Genomic DNA, 22,600 nt, shown 5'->3' with positions numbered 1-22,600 from the left:
AGTCTGGCTCAGAGACTATAACAAAAAGGGGAGACGACACGGAGGAATACATAAATAAATGCAAAGTTTATTTACCAACTAGTGAAAGAATAATAATTAAGTAATACGTCAAGTTTCCAAATCATAAAGGCAGGGAAACTGCGGCCCACTGAAACTGAACCCAATAACTGAACATAAGGAACTTGAACACAAAGGCTCTCCGGTGTGGCCACACGCCTGTGACCTGGATAGGATTAGAACTGTTGTAGAGTGGGGCTTTTATAGAGTGAGGAGACAATTGGCCCCCTTCCACTGATCATCTCAGCCTCCACCCTCCAACCCAGCACTGCAATGGAATGTTAAAGGCACACACACACATAACCCTATAGCAAAGGCCCAGGGGGCCGTCACAACGTTCAGGGTAAGAAGAAGGTTTTACCTTCTATAGTTTCTTAAGTTCCTGGTTTGTTTCATTTCTTAAGCTGTCAAATGTTATTCAGTTCTGTTATTTGGAGCTTTGTTTTGGCTAGTGTTTATTTTTTGAACTATTATTTTTGCCCGGGCCTGCACAGTGAATTGCCCTGCACTTTGGCGAGGTAAATAAAATACAAACGCCTGCATTGGTGGACTTGTCAACTTTTTGGAGCCTTGGCCGTTCGAGCCTTTTCACAACACCTTTTTTTTTGTTGGTTTGTTTCTAAGACAAAAGAGGAACTCTCCACTTTAAAAATAAGTCTAAGTGTCATCTTCACCAGGATGTGGTCTATCTTATGCTGCAGGCCCGAACGATATGTGGTTGTTATTCTCATGCACATCAAGTGCTATTAAGTAGTTAACTTGCAAATAGTTTTTATAGCATTTTTTATCATATATAAAACAACATTCTTTCCACATGGTCATACAGTCAGAGGATGGCTGATCTGAGAGAGAGAGAGAGAGAGAGAGAGAGAGAGAGAGAGAGAGAGAGAGAGAGAGAGAGAGAGAGAGAGAGAGAGGTCAACAGAGAGAGGTGGGGTTTTTCTGGTGTACAAACTGGCTTCAGTGTCTCTGTCACAGTGGTGGTGGCAGTGAGTTCACACCTCCTCCCCATCGCCTCCACCATCCTGGGCCCTCCTGGTCGAGGGGGAGAAGGAGGCCCATCCTCCTCAGCCACTTCCGGTCTCACAGTAACATACTGTATAGATGTTTTTATAATTATATATTTTTTCTCTTTTTTTCCTCAATTTTTTTTATCCCGCAATTTTGTAAAACTTATTTTTCACCTGGTGGCAATTTTCTAAGTGATCCTGGGCGCTACACTCCCGTCTCCAGCCTAGGGAGGCCAGGGCCGAGCTCATAACTGACCTTCTACACACACACACACGCACACGCACGCACACACACACACACACACACACACACACACACACACACACACACACACACACACACACACACACACACACACACACACACACACACACACACACACACACACACACACGCAGACTGTATTCTATCAACAAAGAGTTGTGAGGATAAATCATACAGCAGCCATGAATGTATAATGTGATATTGTTTGCTGTTCTTACACACACATTTGTTTCTTGCATTGATCTGAATTAACGCTGTTCATGGCAATGCTATATATCGTTCGAGAAGTAAATATATGTACTGTATAATTATGATCTAAATTAGTTCTTTCGCAGTCTCATTGTTTATACAAGAGAATTGTAAATTATTATCTTGCAAAGCACTCCACACTTTCTTTTCTGACAGCAATTCCTCAGACATAGACACACAAACACAGCGACAAACACAACACACACACATAGTGTGTGTGTTGTGGTTTTAACTATATGCACGTATACGTGCATCCCCACTCACACATACATCATGACGTGCGTGCACACAGCCCACAACACAAATAGACAGAGAGACAGCAGCACTGCACCCAGAGAGAGAGAGAGAGAGAGAGAGAGAGAGAGAGAGAGAGAGAGAGAGAGAGAGAGAGAGAGAGAGAGAGAGAGAGAGAGAGAGAGAGGTCAACAGAGAGAGGTGGGGTTTTTCTGGTGTACAAACTGGCTTCAGTGTCTCTGTCACAGTGGTGGTGGCAGTGAGTTCACACCTCCTCCCCATCTCTGTCATTCACTCAGCTGGGGCTGACAGGGACGTGCACACATAGACACTAGGTGGTGCTAGAGCACCTGCCGTTTGCCCTCTGGACAGCAATGTGCCCTTTTGAAAGTTCGTTTTTAAAGTGTTTTTTTTTTTTTTTAACAGTGTACAGTATGTGGCCCATGGTAACGTCGATCAATTCTGGATTAAAAGCTTCTAATATGCCCCAAATGCGCGTTATAAATGTCGTCAAAAACATCCCCACACGTGCCCCGCGGCACTCTCGTACGTGCCCTGCAGCCCCTCCCTTCCCTGCTCTCAACGTGAACGCGCAGCGCAGTGCAGAGCAGAGCAGGCAGCCACTCACTCAGGCAGAGTGAAGCCAAGCAACACAGTCAGTGTTCGTCCCCTGCGCGGGTTTTCTTTCACTTCTCTCTTTCATTCAGTTTTTGCACTGATTGACAGCCACCAGGTAACAAATACAACGAGTGTATTGTTTAATCCCCTAAAATCAGATGCCAAACTATAACTTCACTCTTCTTTTCTTCAATTTCTTGCATCCATTTAGTCTCGTTGTGCAGAAAGTCTCATTCAGCGCAGCTGTGCCTTAATTAGCGTTTTCCAGTGGTGGAAAAAGTACTCACAACATTTCTAGTAAAAGTAAAAGTATCAATACTGCAATGTAGAAATACTCAAAAAAGAATTTACTTGAGTAAAACTACAAAAGTATTGGTATCAAAATGTACTTAAAGTACCAAAGTTAAGTAACTTAAGTAAAAAAAAAAGTGCTCATTATGCAGAATATCCCATTTCACAAGTTTTGAAATGTATAAAAATCTTTTGAAAATAGCAGATCTACAAGCTCCCAATGCGTCATTATGAGCTTGCAGATCTGCTATTTTCAAATGGCTGAAATGTATAGGGCTGAAGTGATGAAATGTATGTTTTGTAATAATAATCTACTAAATCTACAAAGTAAAGTTTTCAAATAATTGTAGTGGAGTAAAAGTAGAATATTTGCATCTGAGATGTAGTGGAGACAGTAGAAGTAAGTGTATTGAAAATGGGAAATACTCAAGTAAAGTAAAAATGGCTCAAAAAAATGTTGATTTATATTGGTCAAACAGAACCGAATTAGACCCGAATTAGACCCGAATTAGACCGAGTTAGACCCGAATTAGACCGGAATTAGACCGAGTTAGACCCAAATTAGACCCGAAAAATTTTGCGCCCGCGCGCTTCGCGCGCGGGCGCGTGTTGTGGGCGCCACAGAAGGTGCCCTTTTTTTTCACTTGAGCACCTGCCCCTCTAAATGTCTGTGCACGCCACTGGGGGCTGACAAGTGTGTATCATTGCACTGGCAGTCAGCGCTGCTTAATGTTGCTCGTTAATTAATTTGCTCCAGGTGTGTAAGCTCAGTGTCGAGTTGTTTAATAAGCAGGCTCTTACAACGACGTAACGGACAGTATTTATTAAGCAACAGCAGGTCAATGAATGAACAACAACCCCGGTAGCTTGAGAATGATAGCCTAGCTGCTTCCGCGTTAGCATGCACTATGAACCCTGACGTCACATCCGCATCACAGCCAATAACATTCCATATTATCACATAATACCACATCTCCCTTTCTGAGAACAAAGCGTGGACCACCTTTGTCTCTGCAGGTCTTAAGGGGTTTATTCTGCCCTTTTTGCTGGAAGACCTGTCCCTATTGCAACATGCAAAATACAAATAATATAGCTTAAACATTACCATACTATGAACAATTACTTTAGCAGACTGTGTTCTACCAAACTTAAACCTTTTGGTTTCAGGCAAACGTAAACAGTAATGCATAACAATTTCACAATCACATTTCACTCTCTTTTTTTTTTTTTTACACAATAATAGCTGCAATATCACATGTCACAAATCAGTTCTCTCTGTTTTCCTTTTGTCTAATTTTTTTTTTTTTTTTTTTTTAAACAAATCAATCACAAGTCAAGTCTGTGTGGTTGTCTAACCTCTCTCCCAGACCTGGTTCGCACAGTCTCTGTGGGGCCCTCTCCGCTGGGTGATGTTGCCTCTGGTGGAGCTGGCTCTGGAGTAGGTGAAACTTCTCCCACCGGCTCATCAACGTCGAATCCCCCACCGTTTGTCTGCAGCGGCACCAAGTGATGCCGGTTTCTCCTCAGTGTGCCCTGAGGCACCTGGACAAGATAAGAGCGAGGAGTGTTGTGTCGCGATAGCACCGTGCCCTGGACTTTTGCATCGGTGATCCACACATCCTCCCCAGGCACTAGTGGCTGCAGGTCCCTCGCCCCATGTCTCTTGTCGAAGGATCTTGCGTCGTTACTCCTCTTCACCCGTTCTTTGGCATCCAGCGCGGTGTAGTCAGGCAAAGCTGGATTTAATAGGGCTGGTAGTGCAGGAACCGTAGTGCGAAGGCGGCGCCCCATCAACAGCTCAGCTGGGCTATAGCCGTTCTGTAGAGGGGTTGCTCTGTAGGCCAGCAGTGCAAGATATGGGTCTGACGCCTTTGTCAGCAGGTTTTTTACTGTTTGTACAGCGCGTTCCGCCTCCCCATTGCTCTGAGGAAACCTGGGGCTGCTGGTGACGTGCTCAAAGTCATAATCTGCTGCAAAGGCTTTGAAGTGGCTACCTGAGAACTGGGGCCCGTTGTCCGATTTAAGACATTCACAAATCCCATGACGGGCAAACATGGACTTCAGGTGTACCACCACATCTGTGGACCTCGTGAGTGACAGCTGTGCAATTTCCACATACCTTGAAAAATAATCTACTACTAGTAGATAAGTCTTGCTATTCAGTGTGAACAAGTCAGCTCCCAAGGTTTGCCAAGGCCTGTCTGGCATCTTGGTTGGCATCAGCGGCTCTTTGACGTTCGTCCTTTCCTGGATGCAGGTCCTACATTTTAGCACCATCTCATTTAGCTGGCTGCTGAGTCCTGGCCACCACGCTGTCTGCTTGGCTCGCCCCCTACACTTTGTCACCCCCAGGTGTCCCTCATGCAGTCTCTGCAGAACATCGTCTCTCAAAGCTGATGGGATGACGAGCCTTGTGCCTCGCAATAGCAGTCCATCATGCACGGTCAGCACTGCTCTCTCTGCCCAGTACTGTCTCAACACCCCCTGCAGTTGGCTTTTGTCTGGCCAGCCGACTTTGCAGTACGTCATCAGTGCAGAGCATGTGCTGTCCGCCTTTAACTGCTCACGTAGGTTGCTCAGATAATCCCCACTGACAGGTAGGTTGCTGATGACAGAGTCTACATAGATATTGGTGTCCTCTAGTAGGCTTGTTTCTGTGTGCGTTCCCGTGGCTCTCAGAGGAGCACGAGACAGGGTATCGGCTGTCCATAAGCTTTTGCCAGGGACATGGTTGACCGTGTAATTGTATCTCATGAGCCTCATCCTGAATCTTTGGATTCTTGGTGGGAGGTCATCCAAAGCTTTCCCTCCTAGCAGACTCACCAACGGCTTATGGTCAGTTTCCAGTTCGAATGGTCTGCCCAGGATGAAGCAGCCAAATCGTTCACATGCCCATGTTGCGGCCAGTGCCTCCTTTTCCACTTGAGCATATCGCTGCTCCGTTGGCGTCATTGACCTGGATGCATATGCCACAGGTGACCACTTGGCGTCACTCTTTTGCAGCAGGACTGCCCCCAGGCCAAAAGAAGAGGCATCAGCTGAGATTTTCAGTACACTGTTTGGGTTGTACAGTGTGAGCACTGGTGTGGATGACAGTTCTGTTTTTAACTGATCAGAGGCTGCCTGCTGCTCTGTCCCCCAGTACCAGTGGTTCTTCTTGGACAGCAGGTCACGCAGCACCTTGTCTTTTTCAGCCAGGTTAGGCAAGAAGCGTCCCAGCTGATTGACCATGCCCAGAAAACTTCTGAGTTCACTGACATTTTTAGGTTCATCCATCTCCTGTACTGCTCTCGTCTTCTCTGGATCTGGCTTCACCCCATCTGCTGAAATCACATGACCCAGGAACCTGACTGTGTGGCGTGTGAGCTCACATTTGTCCATGTTAAGCGTAATGCCGGCCTTTTGTGCTTTCTGCAGCACTGCATGTAGCCGCACAGCACTTCCTGTGTCTTCCCCCAGACCAGTATGTCATCCATGTGACACAGCACCCCCGCTAGGCCACTGGTCACTTCGGTCACCATCATCCTTTGGAAGTGTTCAGGGGCTGATGATATGCCAAAGGGTAAGCGATTAAAATAGTAGCGCCCAAATGGCGTGATGAAAGTGGTGTATTTAGCAGACTCTTTTGTCAATGGTATCTGCCAAAAGCCCATGTTGGCATCTAATTTGCTGAATACTGTTGCACCAGCTAGCATGCCCAAAGTGTGCTCAACAGAAGGCAGGATAATTTTTTCTCTGCACACTGCTTCATTCATCTTTGTGAAGTCTACACAAATGCGAACAGCACCTGATTTCTTTGGAACCACCACCATTCCGGCACACCAATCAGTCGGCTCCTCAATCTTGGTGATTACGCCCATCTCCTCCATACGGTCTATCTCCTCTTGCACTTTCCCCATAAGCGGCAGAGGGACTCTGCGTGGTGTGTGGAGAGAGAAGGGCACAGCCTCTGGCTTCAATTTAATTGAGTATGGCCTCTGAACAAGACCTAAGCCGCTACACAGCTTCGGATACTGTTGTTTCAATGTGTCCATGGTGATGCTGTCAACCCTGCACACAAGCTGAAGCTGTTCTATGGCAGGCCTCCCCAACAGTGCAGTGTGCAGGCCTTCCACAACATAAATGTCCTCTGTGGCTGTCTTTTTGCCGCTGCGCAGGGTTTCTCTGGCTACACCCAGGACAGAAAGCACATTACCACCTGGCCCAAACAATGGGCGTGTTGACGCTGCCAGGTGCTGCACATCATGCCCCCCTGTTATGTTATGGTACACCTCAGCTGGCAGGGCAGTGACATCAGCACCAGTGTCAATTTTAAAGCACACCTTTTTCTGTCTCACTTGAAGCTGTACTGTCCAGGGGTCTTTTCCAGCATCCACAGCTCAGAAAAATCTGTCTTCATCCTCTGTAGTGACAGCATTCAGAGATTTTGCACTGCTTCTGCATACCTTGCCATAATGTCCCCTTTTTCCACAGTTATGACACGCAGCATCTTTTGCAGGGCATTCCCACTTTCCATGTGAGGGCATTTTTCCACAACTTTTACAGGCGTTTGAATCAGGCTGTGACCATGCATTGGGTTTATATCTGCCTTGTGCTTGTGGCTGAGGCTTAGAGGGAAAGTTGGGCTTTCTGTAGCTTTTAGCATGAACAGCATCAACATTGGAGCACTTGGTAGCACTGTCATTTTCCCCTCTTAAGTCAGACTGCTGTCTTCTAACTTCCTCTGATTGCCTCGCCTTTGTGATAGCAGTTTGAAGGGTTAAGTCTCTGTCTAGCTGCAGCTTTTCAGACAATGAGACGTTTCTCAGGCCAACCACTAACCTGTCGCGGATCAGCTCATTCTGTAATAGTCCATAGTTGCAATGTTCAGCTAATCCATACAACGCAGTTATGAAGGAATCCACCGTTTCTCCCGGCTGTTGCACACGCTGATTAAACTAGGCTCTTTCGTAGATTACATTCTTTTTAGGCACAAAAAATGCATCAAAGCCTGTCTTGACAGACGCGTATGCCTTCCTCTCATCTTCGGTTAGCGTTAGCCCCCTTAGCACATCTTCGGATTCATCACCCATACAATACACTAACGTGTTCACCTGGTGTTCGTCCGACGTTGCATTTAAGTTGCTTGCAAGCCGAAAGCGATCGAATCTTCGGATCCAACGCTCCCATTCTTGAGGTTTAGTGAAATCAAAAGGTTCTGGAGGCTGTATGGTGAACGTAGCAGTCGGCGTAGGTCGAGCCATGTCCTCCTCGTCACTCATTCCTCCGCACCAAAACGATTCGCTCCTCTTTTTTTTTTTTTTCTTTCTTTTTTTTTTTTTTTTTTACTCCGTTTACAAGTCGCCCAGTTCTGACACCATGTCGAGTTGTTTAATAAGCAGGCTCTTACAAGACGTAACGGACAGTATTTATTAAGCAACAGCAGGTCAATGAATGAACAACAACCCCGGTAGCTTGAGAATGATAGCCAAGCTGCTTCCGCGTTAGCATGCACTATGAACCCTGACGTCACATCCGCATCACAGCCAATAACATTCCATATTATCACATAATACCACACTCAGAAGCTCATTTAAGACTAACCTCCGCGACCGTTTTGGTTATAGCCCCCCCCCCAATAAAAGCAACCTGGTATAATATGACTGTGCAGTCATAATTTCTTGTTTATGTGACTACGATGGATTGCATATTGTCTGAAGACAACATTTCTAAATATAGTTTCTAATATATTTTTTTTTCATAAAAGTCTTAGTGACTGGTAAACCAATTTAGACCATATACAGTAAATATATTTACTTCTCGAACGATATATAGTATTGCCATGAACAGCGTTAATTCAGATCAATGCAAGAAACAAATGTGTGTGTAAGAACAGCAAAGAATATCACATTATACGGTCATGTTTGCTGTATTATTTCTCCTCACAACTCTTTGTTGATAGAATACAGTTTGCGTACACACATTGTGTGTGTGTGTGTGTGTGTGTGTGTGTGTGTGTGTGTGTGTGTGTGTGTGTGTGTGTGTGTGTGTGTGTGTGTGTGTGTGTGTGTGTGTGTGCTGCTGCGCGCGCGCGCACACACACACACTTGACTCGGACACTGTAGTAGTTTCTGAGGACATTATTATCAACTGTTTGATCTCAGTAAGGGCTACTGTTATTGATATAGAAGTTAGAACATCATGTATCACCAGTCAATGCACGGAGGTACCTTGTAATGTTACAGCAGAAACAACAACAACACTGGACTGGTTTAAAACTACAAGGAAAGCTAGCTTGTCTTCCTGCTGCAGATCACACCACCATACAATATTAAAAAATGATGCAATTGATGAGGATATAGTCACCTTTGCAGTCAAAGCTAGATAACAGGTTCTTCCAACAATCCACAATCTATGTATACTGTATAAGGGAATGTACATTGCTCGGCACGACATACTCGTTGACCTATTAGTTAAGGACATAAGTTCATATGTTTCATCATCTGCCAAAATGTATAAGCACTCTTGTGTTTCAACTGCCATGTTGATGTGCAATAATGAAAATGATGCCTTTTCAGATGTTACAGCTAATACACCCTGTTGATGAGGACAGTTGTAGAGAAGTGACAATTTTAGAAGTGGGATGTACATTTGGAAGAGGCATTCTTTGCCACGGTGCTTAAGTACCAACGTCTTAAGGATGCTATTATACAGCTTGGTTACAAAATGTAAACTGCTTGTGCTCATATTTGGAAGCCTCTATAATGTCCATAAATCAGTTGTGAGAGGCCTGCAGATTGCAGGAATGCCCAAATAAAGAGCTAAGGCATTGGCTAAATTCTGTTCAGTGTCTGTGATAATTGGCAGTCGCCCTATATGGAGGAGGCGATGCTTCCTATGCCCGTGATCTGTATCCTGAATGAAAGTGTGTGTGTGTGTGTGTGTGTGTGTGTGTGTGTGTGTGTGTGTGTGTGTGTGTGTGTGTGTGTGTGTGGCTGTAGTCTCTGCTGTCAGGCAGAAACCAGCTATGGCCAAAATATTAACTTTTCAGGAAATGGGAAAAAAGCATGTATGTCACCAAACGTATCATATATGATACACACATTACACAGATTTTGTAATAAATCAGTGTAATCAATACTTGGACCAAGAACTTGTTGTATCATATCTGACACATCCCCACTTCCCCCTGGACCATACCATTTGCACTGCAGGTAGTTACAGAGCCTCAGGTGGTCTGACCGTCTGACCCAAAATGGCTGCCATCAGCTAAACAGGAGAGGTTGATGCACTACTAACAAACAATTCTTTTTTAAGCAGTTCGGGTAAGTTTTCCTAGTATATCTTTACTAATATTTTGAAATAAGTGTTGGATAACTTGCATGCACTTTTGAGCTCTCAAAATGTAGCATTTGAGGTTGTTTTTTATGATGTCAAAAGTGTTTGTATCATTTTAGATACTACAGGTCTATAGTCCTTTACGATTTGTATCATATTTGATACTACAGGTGTAAAAGAAATGTTTTTTTTGTAATGTTAAAACCGACTTTTTTTTTTTTTTTTTCCAAATTTTTATCCCACGATTTTGTAACCCTATTTTTTTTACACCCAGTGCCAATCTCTATGTAATCCTTGGCACTACACTCCCTCTGCCAACCTAGGGAGGCCAGGGCCGAGCTCATGCCTCCTTCAATGCATGAGAGCCAACTGACCTTCTTATCACCTGACAGGGGAGAGTTTCCCTGGTTGGACGTAGCGCGTGGAAGGAACACGTTATTCCAACCAGTTCCTTTCCCCTCCATCAGGCGCCACGGCTGGCCAGGGGGAGGCAGTAAAACCGACTTCAAATACCCCTTGAATCAAATATGATACAACAAATAAATGATACAAAGGAATGTTAAAAAAATAAAACAAAATCAAAAATGTTTTAAGACCCAATAAAGTGTCCCTTTTCAAAATTTTGGAATTTTCTGACCTTTCCTTCATAGTTCAGGTTCTACAGGGTTAAAACACTAGTGCCTCATCAAAGTTGGTATGGTGACGTTATGGCCTACATTGTCAGATACTTGAATGTATCCTTATATTATCATCACTTTACCCAAATACAGCTCAAGTGGACGTAAGAAGGTTTTTGACCATCAATGTGGAGTTTTCTTTTCCATTTGAATTTGTCATCCTAATCAATGATGGAAAAAACAACTATCTCCAAAATTGGAGTTAAGTGGTTTGACCGACAGTTTTGAGGATCCAATGGAGTTAGGAGGCTTAGTCAGAAGCGCTTTTTAATACTCTTCATTGGTTCAATATTTTTAAACCCCACACGCAGACACAAAGGGTGTTCAATAGCACTGATTTATAAACATTTCAATAAAAAATTGAAAAATGGAGATAGCTGGTTTCTGCCCGACAGTGACGACATATTGATTGCCATGTAGGCCTACAGTAGCCAACGGGAGCCACCTGGGGGCGGGGCCTTAGTGAAATATCCCTTTAAGTTCAGGTTATTCTCATTCTATAGGCTCCCCTTTAATAATGAAAATATGAATATCAATTGTAATGTAATATCTACAGTGCATATTGGGTAGAATTACAAGGCACTTAAACCAAAGCAAACACATAAACTACCACATGTGAATGAATACACCCATCAACACACCAGCTTGATACATTGTAAAAATTATGATTTCAACACAGAACTCTTTCACAGATCCAAGGGTTAGCTTGAGAACAAGCATTGTCAAACCATCCTTTCTTAGGTCCATTCCAAAACACAACACAGTCACAGCTTTCTTCTACTTTACCAACGTGCTTGTTATCAGGCTCATCAGGGGCCCAGTACCTGATGAAGTAGAAAGATTGAACACATTACAATACTGTTACATGTTTTCCACTCTAAATATTTTGTTTGTTAATCAAAACTTCAAATGATATTCCAGATATTAGTTACAAATTAACTGGATAGTGACAGACAATAGGTATAATTGTCATATTAACATGTAATACCATTTAGACAAAGGCAGCAAATATGTGAAATATAGTTAAAATGTGAGTTGAAATAAAGAAATGTGAAACGTAAGGTAAAGTTTTACGTAGGTGTGGTCAGTGGGGTTCCATCTACCCACTTCCAGACTCCTTCTTCATCTCTGTCAGTCAAACCCAGCCACATGTTCTGGTTTATGCCAGCAACTCTCTCAACAAAGTCCTGGACAGAAAAGACGTTGGTTACTGAAGTACAAACTGTATAACATTTATGTTACCGCACGCACGCACGCACGCACGCACGCACGCACGCACGCACGCACGCACACACACACACACACACACACACACACACACACACACCTGTTTTTCTTTGCTGTTTATGACCATCAGATCTGATTGTCTGTCTCTACAGTATCGTCTGCTCTCCTCCCAGGTTTTCCACTCAGTAGAGGGTGAGACGTAATAACACACACCACCATTAAATGTAAATCCACATGATTCTAACAACAAAATAATAAAGTTAGCAACTGTTTGCTCATATTAATGGCAAATGATGAACAACATGATATAATAATTAATAAAAACAGCGATATCTCACTGACCACAGAGTCTCTTCTTCAGGTCATCTCGCTCTTTAGTTACATTGTCATATCTGGACTGTAGCTGGTCAAAACTGGACTGTATCTGATCCTTCTGTTCAGTTACATTGTTATATCTGGACTGTAGGTTGTTTTTCTCTGTATTCAATTCAGAATCTGCAAGAAGGAGAATCAATACAAATAATGAGCTTTACTGTACGTACAACTTTGTTCTAATAATATTTTGAAATAAGTGTTGGATAACTTGCATGCACTTTTGAGCTCTCAAAATGTAGCATTTGAGGTTGTTTTTTATGATGTCAAAAGTGTTTGTATCATTTTAGATACTACAGGTCTATAGTCCTTTACGATTTGTATCATATTTGATACTACAGGTGTAAAAGAAATGTTTTTTTTGTAATGTTAAAACCGACTTTTTTTTTTTTTTTTTCCAAATTTTTATCCCACGATTTTGTAACCCTATTTTTTTTACACCCAGTGCCAATCTCTATGTAATCCTTGGCACTACACTCCCTCTGCCAACCTAGGGAGGCCAGGGCCGAGCTCATGCCTCCTTCAATGCATGAGAGCCAACTGACCTTCTTATCACCTGACAGGGGAGAGTTTCCCTGGTTGGACGTAGCGCGTGGAAGGAACACGTTATTCCAACCAGTTCCTTTCCCCTCCATCAGGCGCCACGGCTGGCCAGGGGGAGGCAGTAAAACCGACTTCAAATACCCCTTGAATCAAATATGATACAACAAATAAATGATACAAAGGAATGTTAAAAAAATAAAACAAAATCAAAAATGTTTTAAGACCCAATAAAGTGTCCCTTTTCAAAATTTTGGAATTTTCTGACCTTTCCTTCATAGTTCAGGTTCTACAGGGTTAAAACACTAGTGCCTCATCAAAGTTGGTATGGTGACGTTATGGCCTACATTGTCAGATACTTGAATGTATCCTTATATTATCATCACTTTACCCAAATACAGCTCAAGTGGACGTAAGAAGGTTTTTGACCATCAATGTGGAGTTTTCTTTTCCATTTGAATTTGTCATCCTAATCAATGATGGAAAAAACAACTATCTCCAAAATTGGAGTTAAGTGGTTTGACCGACAGTTTTGAGGATCCAATGGAGTTAGGAGGCTTAGTCAGAAGCGCTTTTTAATACTCTTCATTGGTTCAATATTTTTAAACCCCACACGCAGACACAAAGGGTGTTCAATAGCACTGATTTATAAACATTTCAATAAAAAATTGAAAAATGGAGATAGCTGGTTTCTGCCCGACAGTGACGACATATTGATTGCCATGTAGGCCTACAGTAGCCAACGGGAGCCACCTGGGGGCGGGGCCTTACAGATTGTATTTGGAAAGCTAACAAAGCTAAAACCTATAAAGTAGTTTTTAACCTAATCATTACCTTAACCCAAGATCAAACCTACATACAGGATACATCACTTCTAGTTGTAACTGTAACTTCAAACTATGATGATGATGATGATGATGATCATCATCATCATCATCATCATCATCATTATTATTATTATTACACTTTGGTGTTGACTGCCTCCTTCTCCTTGTAGCATACTGCAGCAGCCTGGTGGCCAGAGAAAACATTGTCAATTCAATTCAATTCAATTCAAAGGGGCTTTATTGGCGGGAGAAAACAGACGTTTACATTGCTAAAGCAAAAATCCAACAAACCAATTGAAAATTAAACATGTGTGTAATATAAAAAGGGAATACAGAGATGGGTCAAACAGAGTGTTTCACTTTGCATTAGAAAAACTAGCAATAGAAAACCAGAAGAATTGTGCATTTGCTGTTAGAAGCAGGCCACATCTGGTCCCCTAGTCTAAATGAACAATGACATGGTATTAAAATGTAACAAACGGCTGTTAAAGGGATATTTCACTTTCAAAAAAACTTTTGGTATTTTAGTCGTCTACTCAGGCCTTTCTGAGCCCCCCAGACAGTTTTTAAGTTGCTCAATTCAGTATTTATATATTTGATATTAATTTGATCAGACACGCCCCCTTCCTATACAAACCCATTGTAACTTCAAACTCCATTTTAACCATGTTAGAATGAATCATCAAAAACACCCGTCCTTGGTTCTGGTGACTCACCCTGCCCTCCTAATGCGTGAGGGGGGCGTGTTTTTCCGATGAAATATTTCATTTATTTTATTTTATTTTTTTATTGTATTTTATTTTTTTCATTTCCCCCCAAAACTATTAAAGATAAATAAAAAAAGTAATTGAAAAAACACGGCCCCCTCGCGTATTAGGGTGGCGGTATGAGTCACCAGAACCAAGGACGGGAGTTTTTGATGAATCTAACATGTTTAAAATGGAGTTTGTAGTTACAATGGGTTTGTATAGGAAGGGGGCGTGTCTGATAAAATTAATATCAAATATCTAAATACTGAATCGAGCAACTTAAAAACTGTCTGGGGAGCTCACAAAGGCCTGAACAGATGATACAATGACCAAAAGTTTTTTTGAAAGTGAAATATCCCTTTAAGTTCAGGTTATTCTCATTCTATAGGCTCCCCTTTAATAATGAAAATATGAATATCAATTGTAATGTAATATCTACAGTGCATATTGGGTAGAATTACAAGGCACTTAAACCAAAGCAAACACATAAACTACCACATGTGAATGAATACACCCATCAACACACCAGCTTGATACATTGTAAAAATTATGATTTCAACACAGAACTCTTTCACAGATCCAAGGGTTAGCTTGAGAACAAGCATTGTCAAACCATCCTTTCTTAGGTCCATTCCAAAACACAACACAGTCACAGCTTTCTTCTACTTTACCAACGTGCTTGTTATCAGGCTCATCAGGGGCCCAGTACCTGATGAAGTAGAAAGATTGAACACATTACAATACTGTTACATGTTTTCCACTCTAAATATTTTGTTTGTTAATCAAAACTTCAAATGATATTCCAGATATTAGTTACAAATTAACTGGATAGTGACAGACAATAGGTATAATTGTCATATTAACATGTAATACCATTTAGACAAAGGCAGCAAATATGTGAAATATAGTTAAAATGTGAGTTGAAATAAAGAAATGTGAAACGTAAGGTAAAGTTTTACGTAGGTGTGGTCAGTGGGGTTCCATCTACCCACTTCCAGACTCCTTCTTCATCTCTGTCAGTCAAACCCAGCCACATGTTCTGGTTTATGCCAGCAACTCTCTCAACAAAGTCCTGGACAGAAAAGACGTTGGTTACTGAAGTACAAACTGTATAACATTTATGTTACCGCACGCACGCACGCACGCACGCACGCACGCACGCACGCACGCACGCACGCACGCACGCACACACACACACACACACACACACACACACACACACACCTGTTTTTCTTTGCTGTTTATGACCATCAGATCTGATTGTCTGTCTCTACAGTATCGTCTGCTCTCCTCCCAGGTTTTCCACTCAGTAGAGGGTGAGACGTAATAACACACACCACCATTAAATGTAAATCCACATGATTCTAACAACAAAATAATAAAGTTAGCAACTGTTTGCTCATATTAATGGCAAATGATGAACAACATGATATAATAATTAATAAAAACAGCGATATCTCACTGACCACAGAGTCTCTTCTTCAGGTCATCTCGCTCTTTAGTTACATTGTCATATCTGGACTGTAGCTGGTCAAAACTGGACTGTATCTGATCCTTCTGTTCAGTTACATTGTTATATCTGGACTGTAGGTTGTTTTTCTCTGTATTCAATTCAGAATCTGCAAGAAGGAGAATCAATACAAATAATGAGCTTTACTGTACGTACAACTTTGTTCTAATAATCTTCAATTGACGGTGAGACAAAGGACCCTATTTTGGGGTAACCGGTGTGAAGCTCAGTGAACGGTGTGGTGGGCCGGGCGTGGTGACAGATGTTTAGTATTTATTACACAGCTTTGTTGAATGTTTGATCCTGATTGATCAATCACTAATTTCAACAGTCTGTTTTTCTATAATGACCGCTGCTATCAATAACAGACTGCTGCAGACAATACACATGAATGGTTGTTTCCCTATTCAACAGGCAGCTGTGCAAAACAAACACACAATGTAATTTTACAACTAAACAGCAGCTACACTAAAGAATGATTTGGAAAACATTTGAGGTGAGAAATTGTCAATGCAGTCAGTGACATAATATTGAGTACATGCAAAAAAGTACATATAAAAGTACATGCTTTGATAAATCGTTAAAGTACAAGTAAAAGTAAAAGTAGAAGTACATTTCTTCATTTTGATATCAATGAATTGTTGTAATATTTTCACAATGAATTTATAGGACCTTGTCACTCTTGTTTCAGAGAAGTACTGTAAATCTCTGAAACCACCTGCACTGCATGCACTGATGTGCTTGCTTGTAGAACCACTACGTTATACAAAGCTTGCAGAAACACCTATAAAACATAGACTTTACTGAGAAACCAGAACTAAATTATTTTACTCCTCGTACACCCATACAAGATGTAACAAAGAGGCGAGCAGAGGGGGAAGCCAGAAACACTGCTAGTGTGAGAGCAGACGTGTGGCCAATTGCATTTTAGGGAAGAAAAAAACAGCCAACCTCAAGGCCAAACCACACCAATGCAACTAGTCGCAACTCCTTGCAACAAAACCGTTAAAGGTCAACCGCAGCAATGCAACTCCTTGCAACTGCCATTGGGGATAATGGTTGCAAGTAGTTGCATGGTGAATCATTGGTGTGGAGTGGGCATAAAAGTACTCAGTACTTTACAGCCTTCCTAGAAATGTACTTGAGTAAAAGTAAAATATTTGTCTTGGAAATGTATTCAAGTAAGAGTAATAAGTATCAAAAAAATCTAATACTCAAGTAAAGCACAGATCCTCAGAATCTGTACTTAACTACAGTACTGAAGTACATTTACTCAAGTCCACTCTATTCTCATCATTAGTCTTCAACAATGGTTGGGATTTACTACGATCTACAAGCTCACAACACATTGTATGTGACGCCTTGTGCACTTACAGATCAGCTTTGTTCGGTGCATGAAGTCCAAAGTATAAATCATGCTTATTGAAGTATAGGGTTTAGGGCTAGTACACTGTAGGATATTTGCTCCGATTATGCTGTCGGGGACCTTTTTTGGTATTCACCGACCAAACCCCCGATCTGACGCAGATCGGGCTGTGATCGCCAAGGTTTTGATCGCTGTGTGTCAAAGGCTCTGCGAGAGGATCTGCCTGCGATAATAGCGCTCGGCGATGCCTTCCCGAGCATTTCTAGATATCTAACAGGTTTGATATTTGGCCCTGTCGCTGACTGGACATCATACAGTATGAATGAAGTTGCGATCACTCCGCGCTACAGCCAATGAGAGCACATTACAGCCACCATGGCTAGGGGAGGGTCGCTGGACCTGACCACAACAATAAGTCCCCCGCATTGTACCGCAATATTACTGTCTAGTCCTGTATCCTCCTATAATTCTACAAAGCTCTGTGAGCGAGTCCCCAAAAATTCTTCTGTCCGATTCTCCTCAGTGGCTGGAGCAATTGATCTGCATTTGCACACCATTGGCCATTACCATGTGCACGGAACACCAAAGCCTTTTTTTGCTATCTGTTTATTAGCATTTTTGTGTTCGCTGGCTCCCGGTTTACCAAATCATGTGCGTGAAACAAGCGGACCATGAAGTGTGCTGAAAATAGCAATGGAAGTGTGCACTTTGTCCGTCTAAGCAGGTGGATGAAGCATATCGTGCTGTGAGTCCCCTAAACACAAAATACACGCAGGCAGAGAGAAACACAGCACTTTGCTTCCAGAAATGGTCAAATTCCGCAACTGCTGCACGCTTCACCTCACCCAAAATAGAGGCCAAAGTATTCCAATCAACAGCCATCAACACTATTTCCAACACAAATATAACATGTAAAGATAGTGTTCATAGAATGATACTCACACTTTATGACCAGACCAATGATGACAGCCAATAGAAGACTCAGCAGCACCAGACACACTGCAGCAACTCTGGAATGATTGTTCTTTGACTCATCAGAGCCTGAAAAATATAAGACAAATCTATGAGGATACTACAGATGGTTTTAACACGTTATGATGCTTTATGACAGATACGTAATTTATGTTCTTAATTGGCAAAATAATATGACACCAAGTAGAGTGGTTTGAAACAAAATGTGTCAGTTCTTACTTTGATGAGTCAAAAATATTGTGGTGTTCCAGATGTGTTAATGAATCATTGTAGGATTTATTTGTACCTTCATTCTGCTCTTGTGCTGTGTTCTTCTGCACAGCATCCTGCTGTGTCCCATGGTCGAGGTCAAGGTCGTCTGCAGAGACATAGATGTCTACTATCCTCTCTTCTCTCTCTCCTCTCTCCTCCTGCTCCCTCTCTCCTCGGCCATATCTGACCTTCTTTGTCAGGTCTGGTATGGCGTACACGTCCTCACTCATTCTGGTTCATCTTCAAACTAGTTTAGTTGCGCACTTTGTTAGAGAACAGAAGTCACAAAAGAGGAAGTTCATACATGTTCTGTGACGTGCATGAGATAGATATGTTTCAAAACCACAACGGTGAGAGAAGTAAAGTCCAGGGCGTTTTCCTTCTGCTATTGTGCGTTATTAAAAGTGTTAAATTGTTATTTGAGAGTTCATATTTATGTATGTATTTATTAATTAATTAACTAACTAACCAATTAATTCATTATTAATCTATCCATCCATCCATCCATCCATCTTTTTCATTTGAGCAGAGCTTAAATTGGTCCGCAAGCCCAATTTCACAGGCTTTATCACATTTATAGGCCTCCGTCGGTCAGGGTTGACCATGGTTTTGCACATCCTACGGGTCTGGTCTGGAGCAGCGTCTCTTATGACTGAAGAGCCCTATGCGGGAGTGGCAGTCTCGGTCACAGAGATCGCATATGTATGTGGTTGTTGGTCTGTCTTCGTTGTTCCGCTCTTTTCGTCGGGCCCTCTTGTCTTTCGCTGCGTCTGACAGGTTTTTTTCTCCTGTCATGAGGTGTTGGTATATGGTACTTCTCCACTTTGTGCGGTCAGATGCAAGAGTTTCCCAGGACTTGGTGTTGATGTCAAGGGCCTTCATGTCTCTCTTACAGACATCTCTGTAGCGCAGGTGGGGACGACCTGTTGTTCTCCTCCCACATGCCAGTTCTCCATAGAGGAGGTCTTTGGGAATGCGACCGTCCTCCATACGATGCACATGGCCCAGCCAGCGCAGCCTGCGCTGTCTGAGCTGTGTGTACATGCTGGGGAGACCAGCACGTGTCAAAACATCAGTGTTGCACACTTTGTCTTGCCAGGATATGCCCAGGATGCGGCGGAGGCTTCTCATATGGAAGGAGTTGAGTCGTCTCTCCTGCCTGGCATAGGTTGTCCACGTCTCACTGCCATACAGTAGCGTGCTGACAACGCAGGCGTTGTACACTGCCATTTTGGTTTTAACTGTCAGCTTTGTGTTTTCCCACACTCGTTTGGTGAGACGGGAGAGTGTTGTTGCTGCTTTCCCAATCCTCTTGTCGATTTCAATGTCCAGGGTGAGGTTGTCACTGATAGTTGACCCGAGGTAGGTGAACTGATGGACAGCATCTAGTTCATAGTTGTCGATGGTGATGACTGGTGGGGCCTCAGTGTTCTGTCCTAGAACATTTGTCTTTTTCAGGCTGATGGTCAGTCCAAAGTCTTTGCAGGCCTGGGAAAAGTGGTCCATCAGCTTCTGAAGCTCGTGCTGAGTGTGGGTCGCAACAGCTGCGTCATCTGCGAACAGCATGTCTCTGATTAGAGCTGTGCGGACTTTGGTCTTTGCTCTGAGACGGTTGATATTAAAAAGGCTGCCATCTGATCTTGTGTGGATGTAGACACCCTCTGTTGCAGAACCAAAGGCATGCTTCAGGAGCAGAGCGAAGAGGATGCCAAAGAGTGTGGGAGCCAGGACGCAGCCTTGTGTGACAGGGTCAAAGCAGGGGGGTGAAACCAAATTGTAACATTTTTTATTGATGATGAAAAACCTGTATTACGCACTTAAAAACATCATTCTCTTAACTATATTTCTGCACTGCATGTTTTATGGTTGACAATGTATTTCCCCCCGGTCCCCGAGCCACTTGACATTGGACTCCCCTATAGGCTGTGTGACATTGGCCTTGTGACAGCGGACGGCCAATGTCCCCAGGTCACGCTGGTGGCAGAGCGAATGAGGGCGGAGTAGGGTGTGGCCCACCTTATTCAAAAGTGAGCGCGAGCCACTTGGACAGCAGAGAGACAGGCATACAGGGCAGTGTGGAAGTGACAGCCAGAAGGGACGGTTGTGCACAGGAGGAGCAGACATACCACGGAGCAGAGGTGGGGAATACAGTGATCGCGGCACGTACCAAGCCACCAGCAGCGGACGGTGAGCAGACGGCGCAGTAGCAGCAGAGACGGGGAGGACAGACAGACGAACCAAGGAACGGAGGAGAGGTCCAGTGGCGATAACGTTGCGCGCTTCACACCCTCAAAGCCAGACGTACAGTCTGGCGGGCGAGTAAGTGTCCTTCTATGCAACGTTACCTTTATAAACCCACGGTCCTAAACCTCATATGTGAAATATACCTGAACAGATGAACTGGTTCTAGTTTCTATGATTGCAGGCAATACGCACGAAGACAAGAAGAGACAGCGATTCCTGGCCTAAACCCCCGCTCCAGTTAAACCCCATATAAGGACATTCCCACCTTTTGCATTGAACCGTGATGAGTATATGACATATAGCAATTGAATTGGCACTTGGCACTTTACTGCTTCAGTAATAGTTGGCACTTTAACGCTAAATTCATTATTTATTTGCTATAGTTTGCACAAGCCCTGTCTGTTTTTAGTGTTTGGTGATTGTCTGTATTCCTGTATTTTAGTTAGTTAGTGGGCGCATTAGGAGGTTGAGGTTTTAGAATTAGTGTTATATTTTGTTTATGCTTTTCAATATTTTATGGCTTATAGACGCCACTGTATTAGCTTAATAAAATAGATTACCTTTTTATACAAACCTGTTTCCGTCCAGCTTTCTCCAAGGGATATGTGTTGAAGTGTTGTTCTCATTTAAAAGTATTGTACTTACCTGGGTAAACTCGAACCTGTGAATAGCCTAAGAAAGAGTGTTACAGAGGACCCTACCTCTTAAATAAAAAGGTGGCGTAGTCTTGCAGTACCTAACAAACAGTATTATTCTCACAGTAATTACGCACCCCGCACTTTACCGTGCAACTGATATTTTATTGTTGTGAGTTTAATGTGTATTGTTATTTATTTATTATTGAGACAAAGTAAAGAGTGTCAGCATTCTAAAAAGAAGTGGCAAGTTACATGTGACAACCTGGCCACCGTCACATATTTGGCGTAGCGCGGCAGGACTGGGTAGAGAACAACACAAAATCCCTAAGAGAAACTGTATTGAAATTTTGCTGTTTTGCTGCTTTTTGTTTTGTTTTGTTTGGTTGAATCAAGAAAGTAATGATGATGATGCCAGTGTATCCAGGGGCACCGTGGCTACCTAAGTTTTCGGGCATAGAAGGTGAGGAGAAATACAGGGAATGGAGAGAACAGATTAAAGGATTATTGGGCACTCAGGATTTAACAGAGGAGAAAAAAGTTGCTTTTGTAGTACAGACCCTTACTGAGGAAGCTAAGCGACAAATTAGTGTAATTGACAAGGAAGATCGCAATACAGTGGCCAAAGTCTTTAAATGTTTAGACACGTTGTATAAAACATCTGTTTCTGCTTCCCAAGCTCGTGCCTTGTTCTATGGCTGTGCGCAACGCGCAGGCGAAAGTGTGCAGGCTTATATTTTGAGGCTTAGAGAGTTGTTCTGCGGGCTGCGGCGGCTCGACCCAGACACCGCTCCCTCCGATGCCATTCTGCGAGAGCAGTTACTTGTAGGACTGTCTGAAGGCCCTCTGGGTCAAGCCTTAAGAATATATGCCCGTCGAAACCCCACAGAAGACTTCGCCGCCCTAAAAAATGAGGCCTTCCTACTAGACACTGAACATAGAAGAGAAGGGACTGCTGAAATCTTGTGCCATGCTGTTAAACCTGTCTCTATCCCAACACCCTCACAGGAATCTGAATGGAGAGAGAAACTGAAACAGGAGATTATGGAAGACGTCAAATCGCAAATGCAGGGGTTTACGCAGGAGCTCATGAAAGAGATCAGACCGCTCCTTCGACCCAACACCACCGATACACGACCTCGCGGTTCGCCTCCATCTGAACGACGCCGGGAGCCGTACCAACGCAAC

The 22,600-nt window shown here is 43.0% G+C and overlaps 1 protein-coding gene and 1 long non-coding RNA gene across 2 annotated transcripts; both read right to left on the bottom strand.

The window, feature by feature from the left end:
* Window positions 1–11,789: 11,789 nt before the first annotated feature.
* LOC311046295 lies at window positions 11,790–12,431 on the bottom strand. Its single transcript, XR_014600858.1, has 3 exons — window positions 12,288–12,431; window positions 12,046–12,185; window positions 11,790–11,905 (listed from the first exon to the last, which is right to left on the bottom strand). It is a non-coding gene; the product is annotated as an uncharacterized lncRNA (long non-coding RNA).
* A 1,386-nt stretch (window positions 12,432–13,817) lies between these two features.
* On the bottom strand, window positions 13,818–18,763 carry LOC311044924 (CD209 antigen-like protein A; the record flags this gene model as incomplete). The annotated part of the gene is made up of 7 exons (XM_084056734.1): window positions 13,818–13,868; window positions 15,109–15,142; window positions 15,393–15,505; window positions 15,658–15,797; window positions 15,900–16,052; window positions 18,252–18,350; window positions 18,568–18,763. The coding sequence occupies 7 exons, from the start codon at window positions 18,761–18,763 to the stop codon at window positions 13,818–13,820; spliced, it is 786 nt and encodes a 261-aa protein (XP_083912860.1).
* Window positions 18,764–22,600: the final 3,837 nt, after the last annotated feature.

The sequence above is a fragment of the Gymnoscopelus microlampas genome (genome assembly GCF_963454915.1).
Source record: "Gymnoscopelus microlampas genome assembly, chromosome: 5".
Classification (NCBI taxonomy): Eukaryota; Metazoa; Chordata; class Actinopteri; order Myctophiformes; family Myctophidae; genus Gymnoscopelus; species Gymnoscopelus microlampas.
This window is presented reverse-complemented; position numbering and strand designations above follow the sequence as displayed.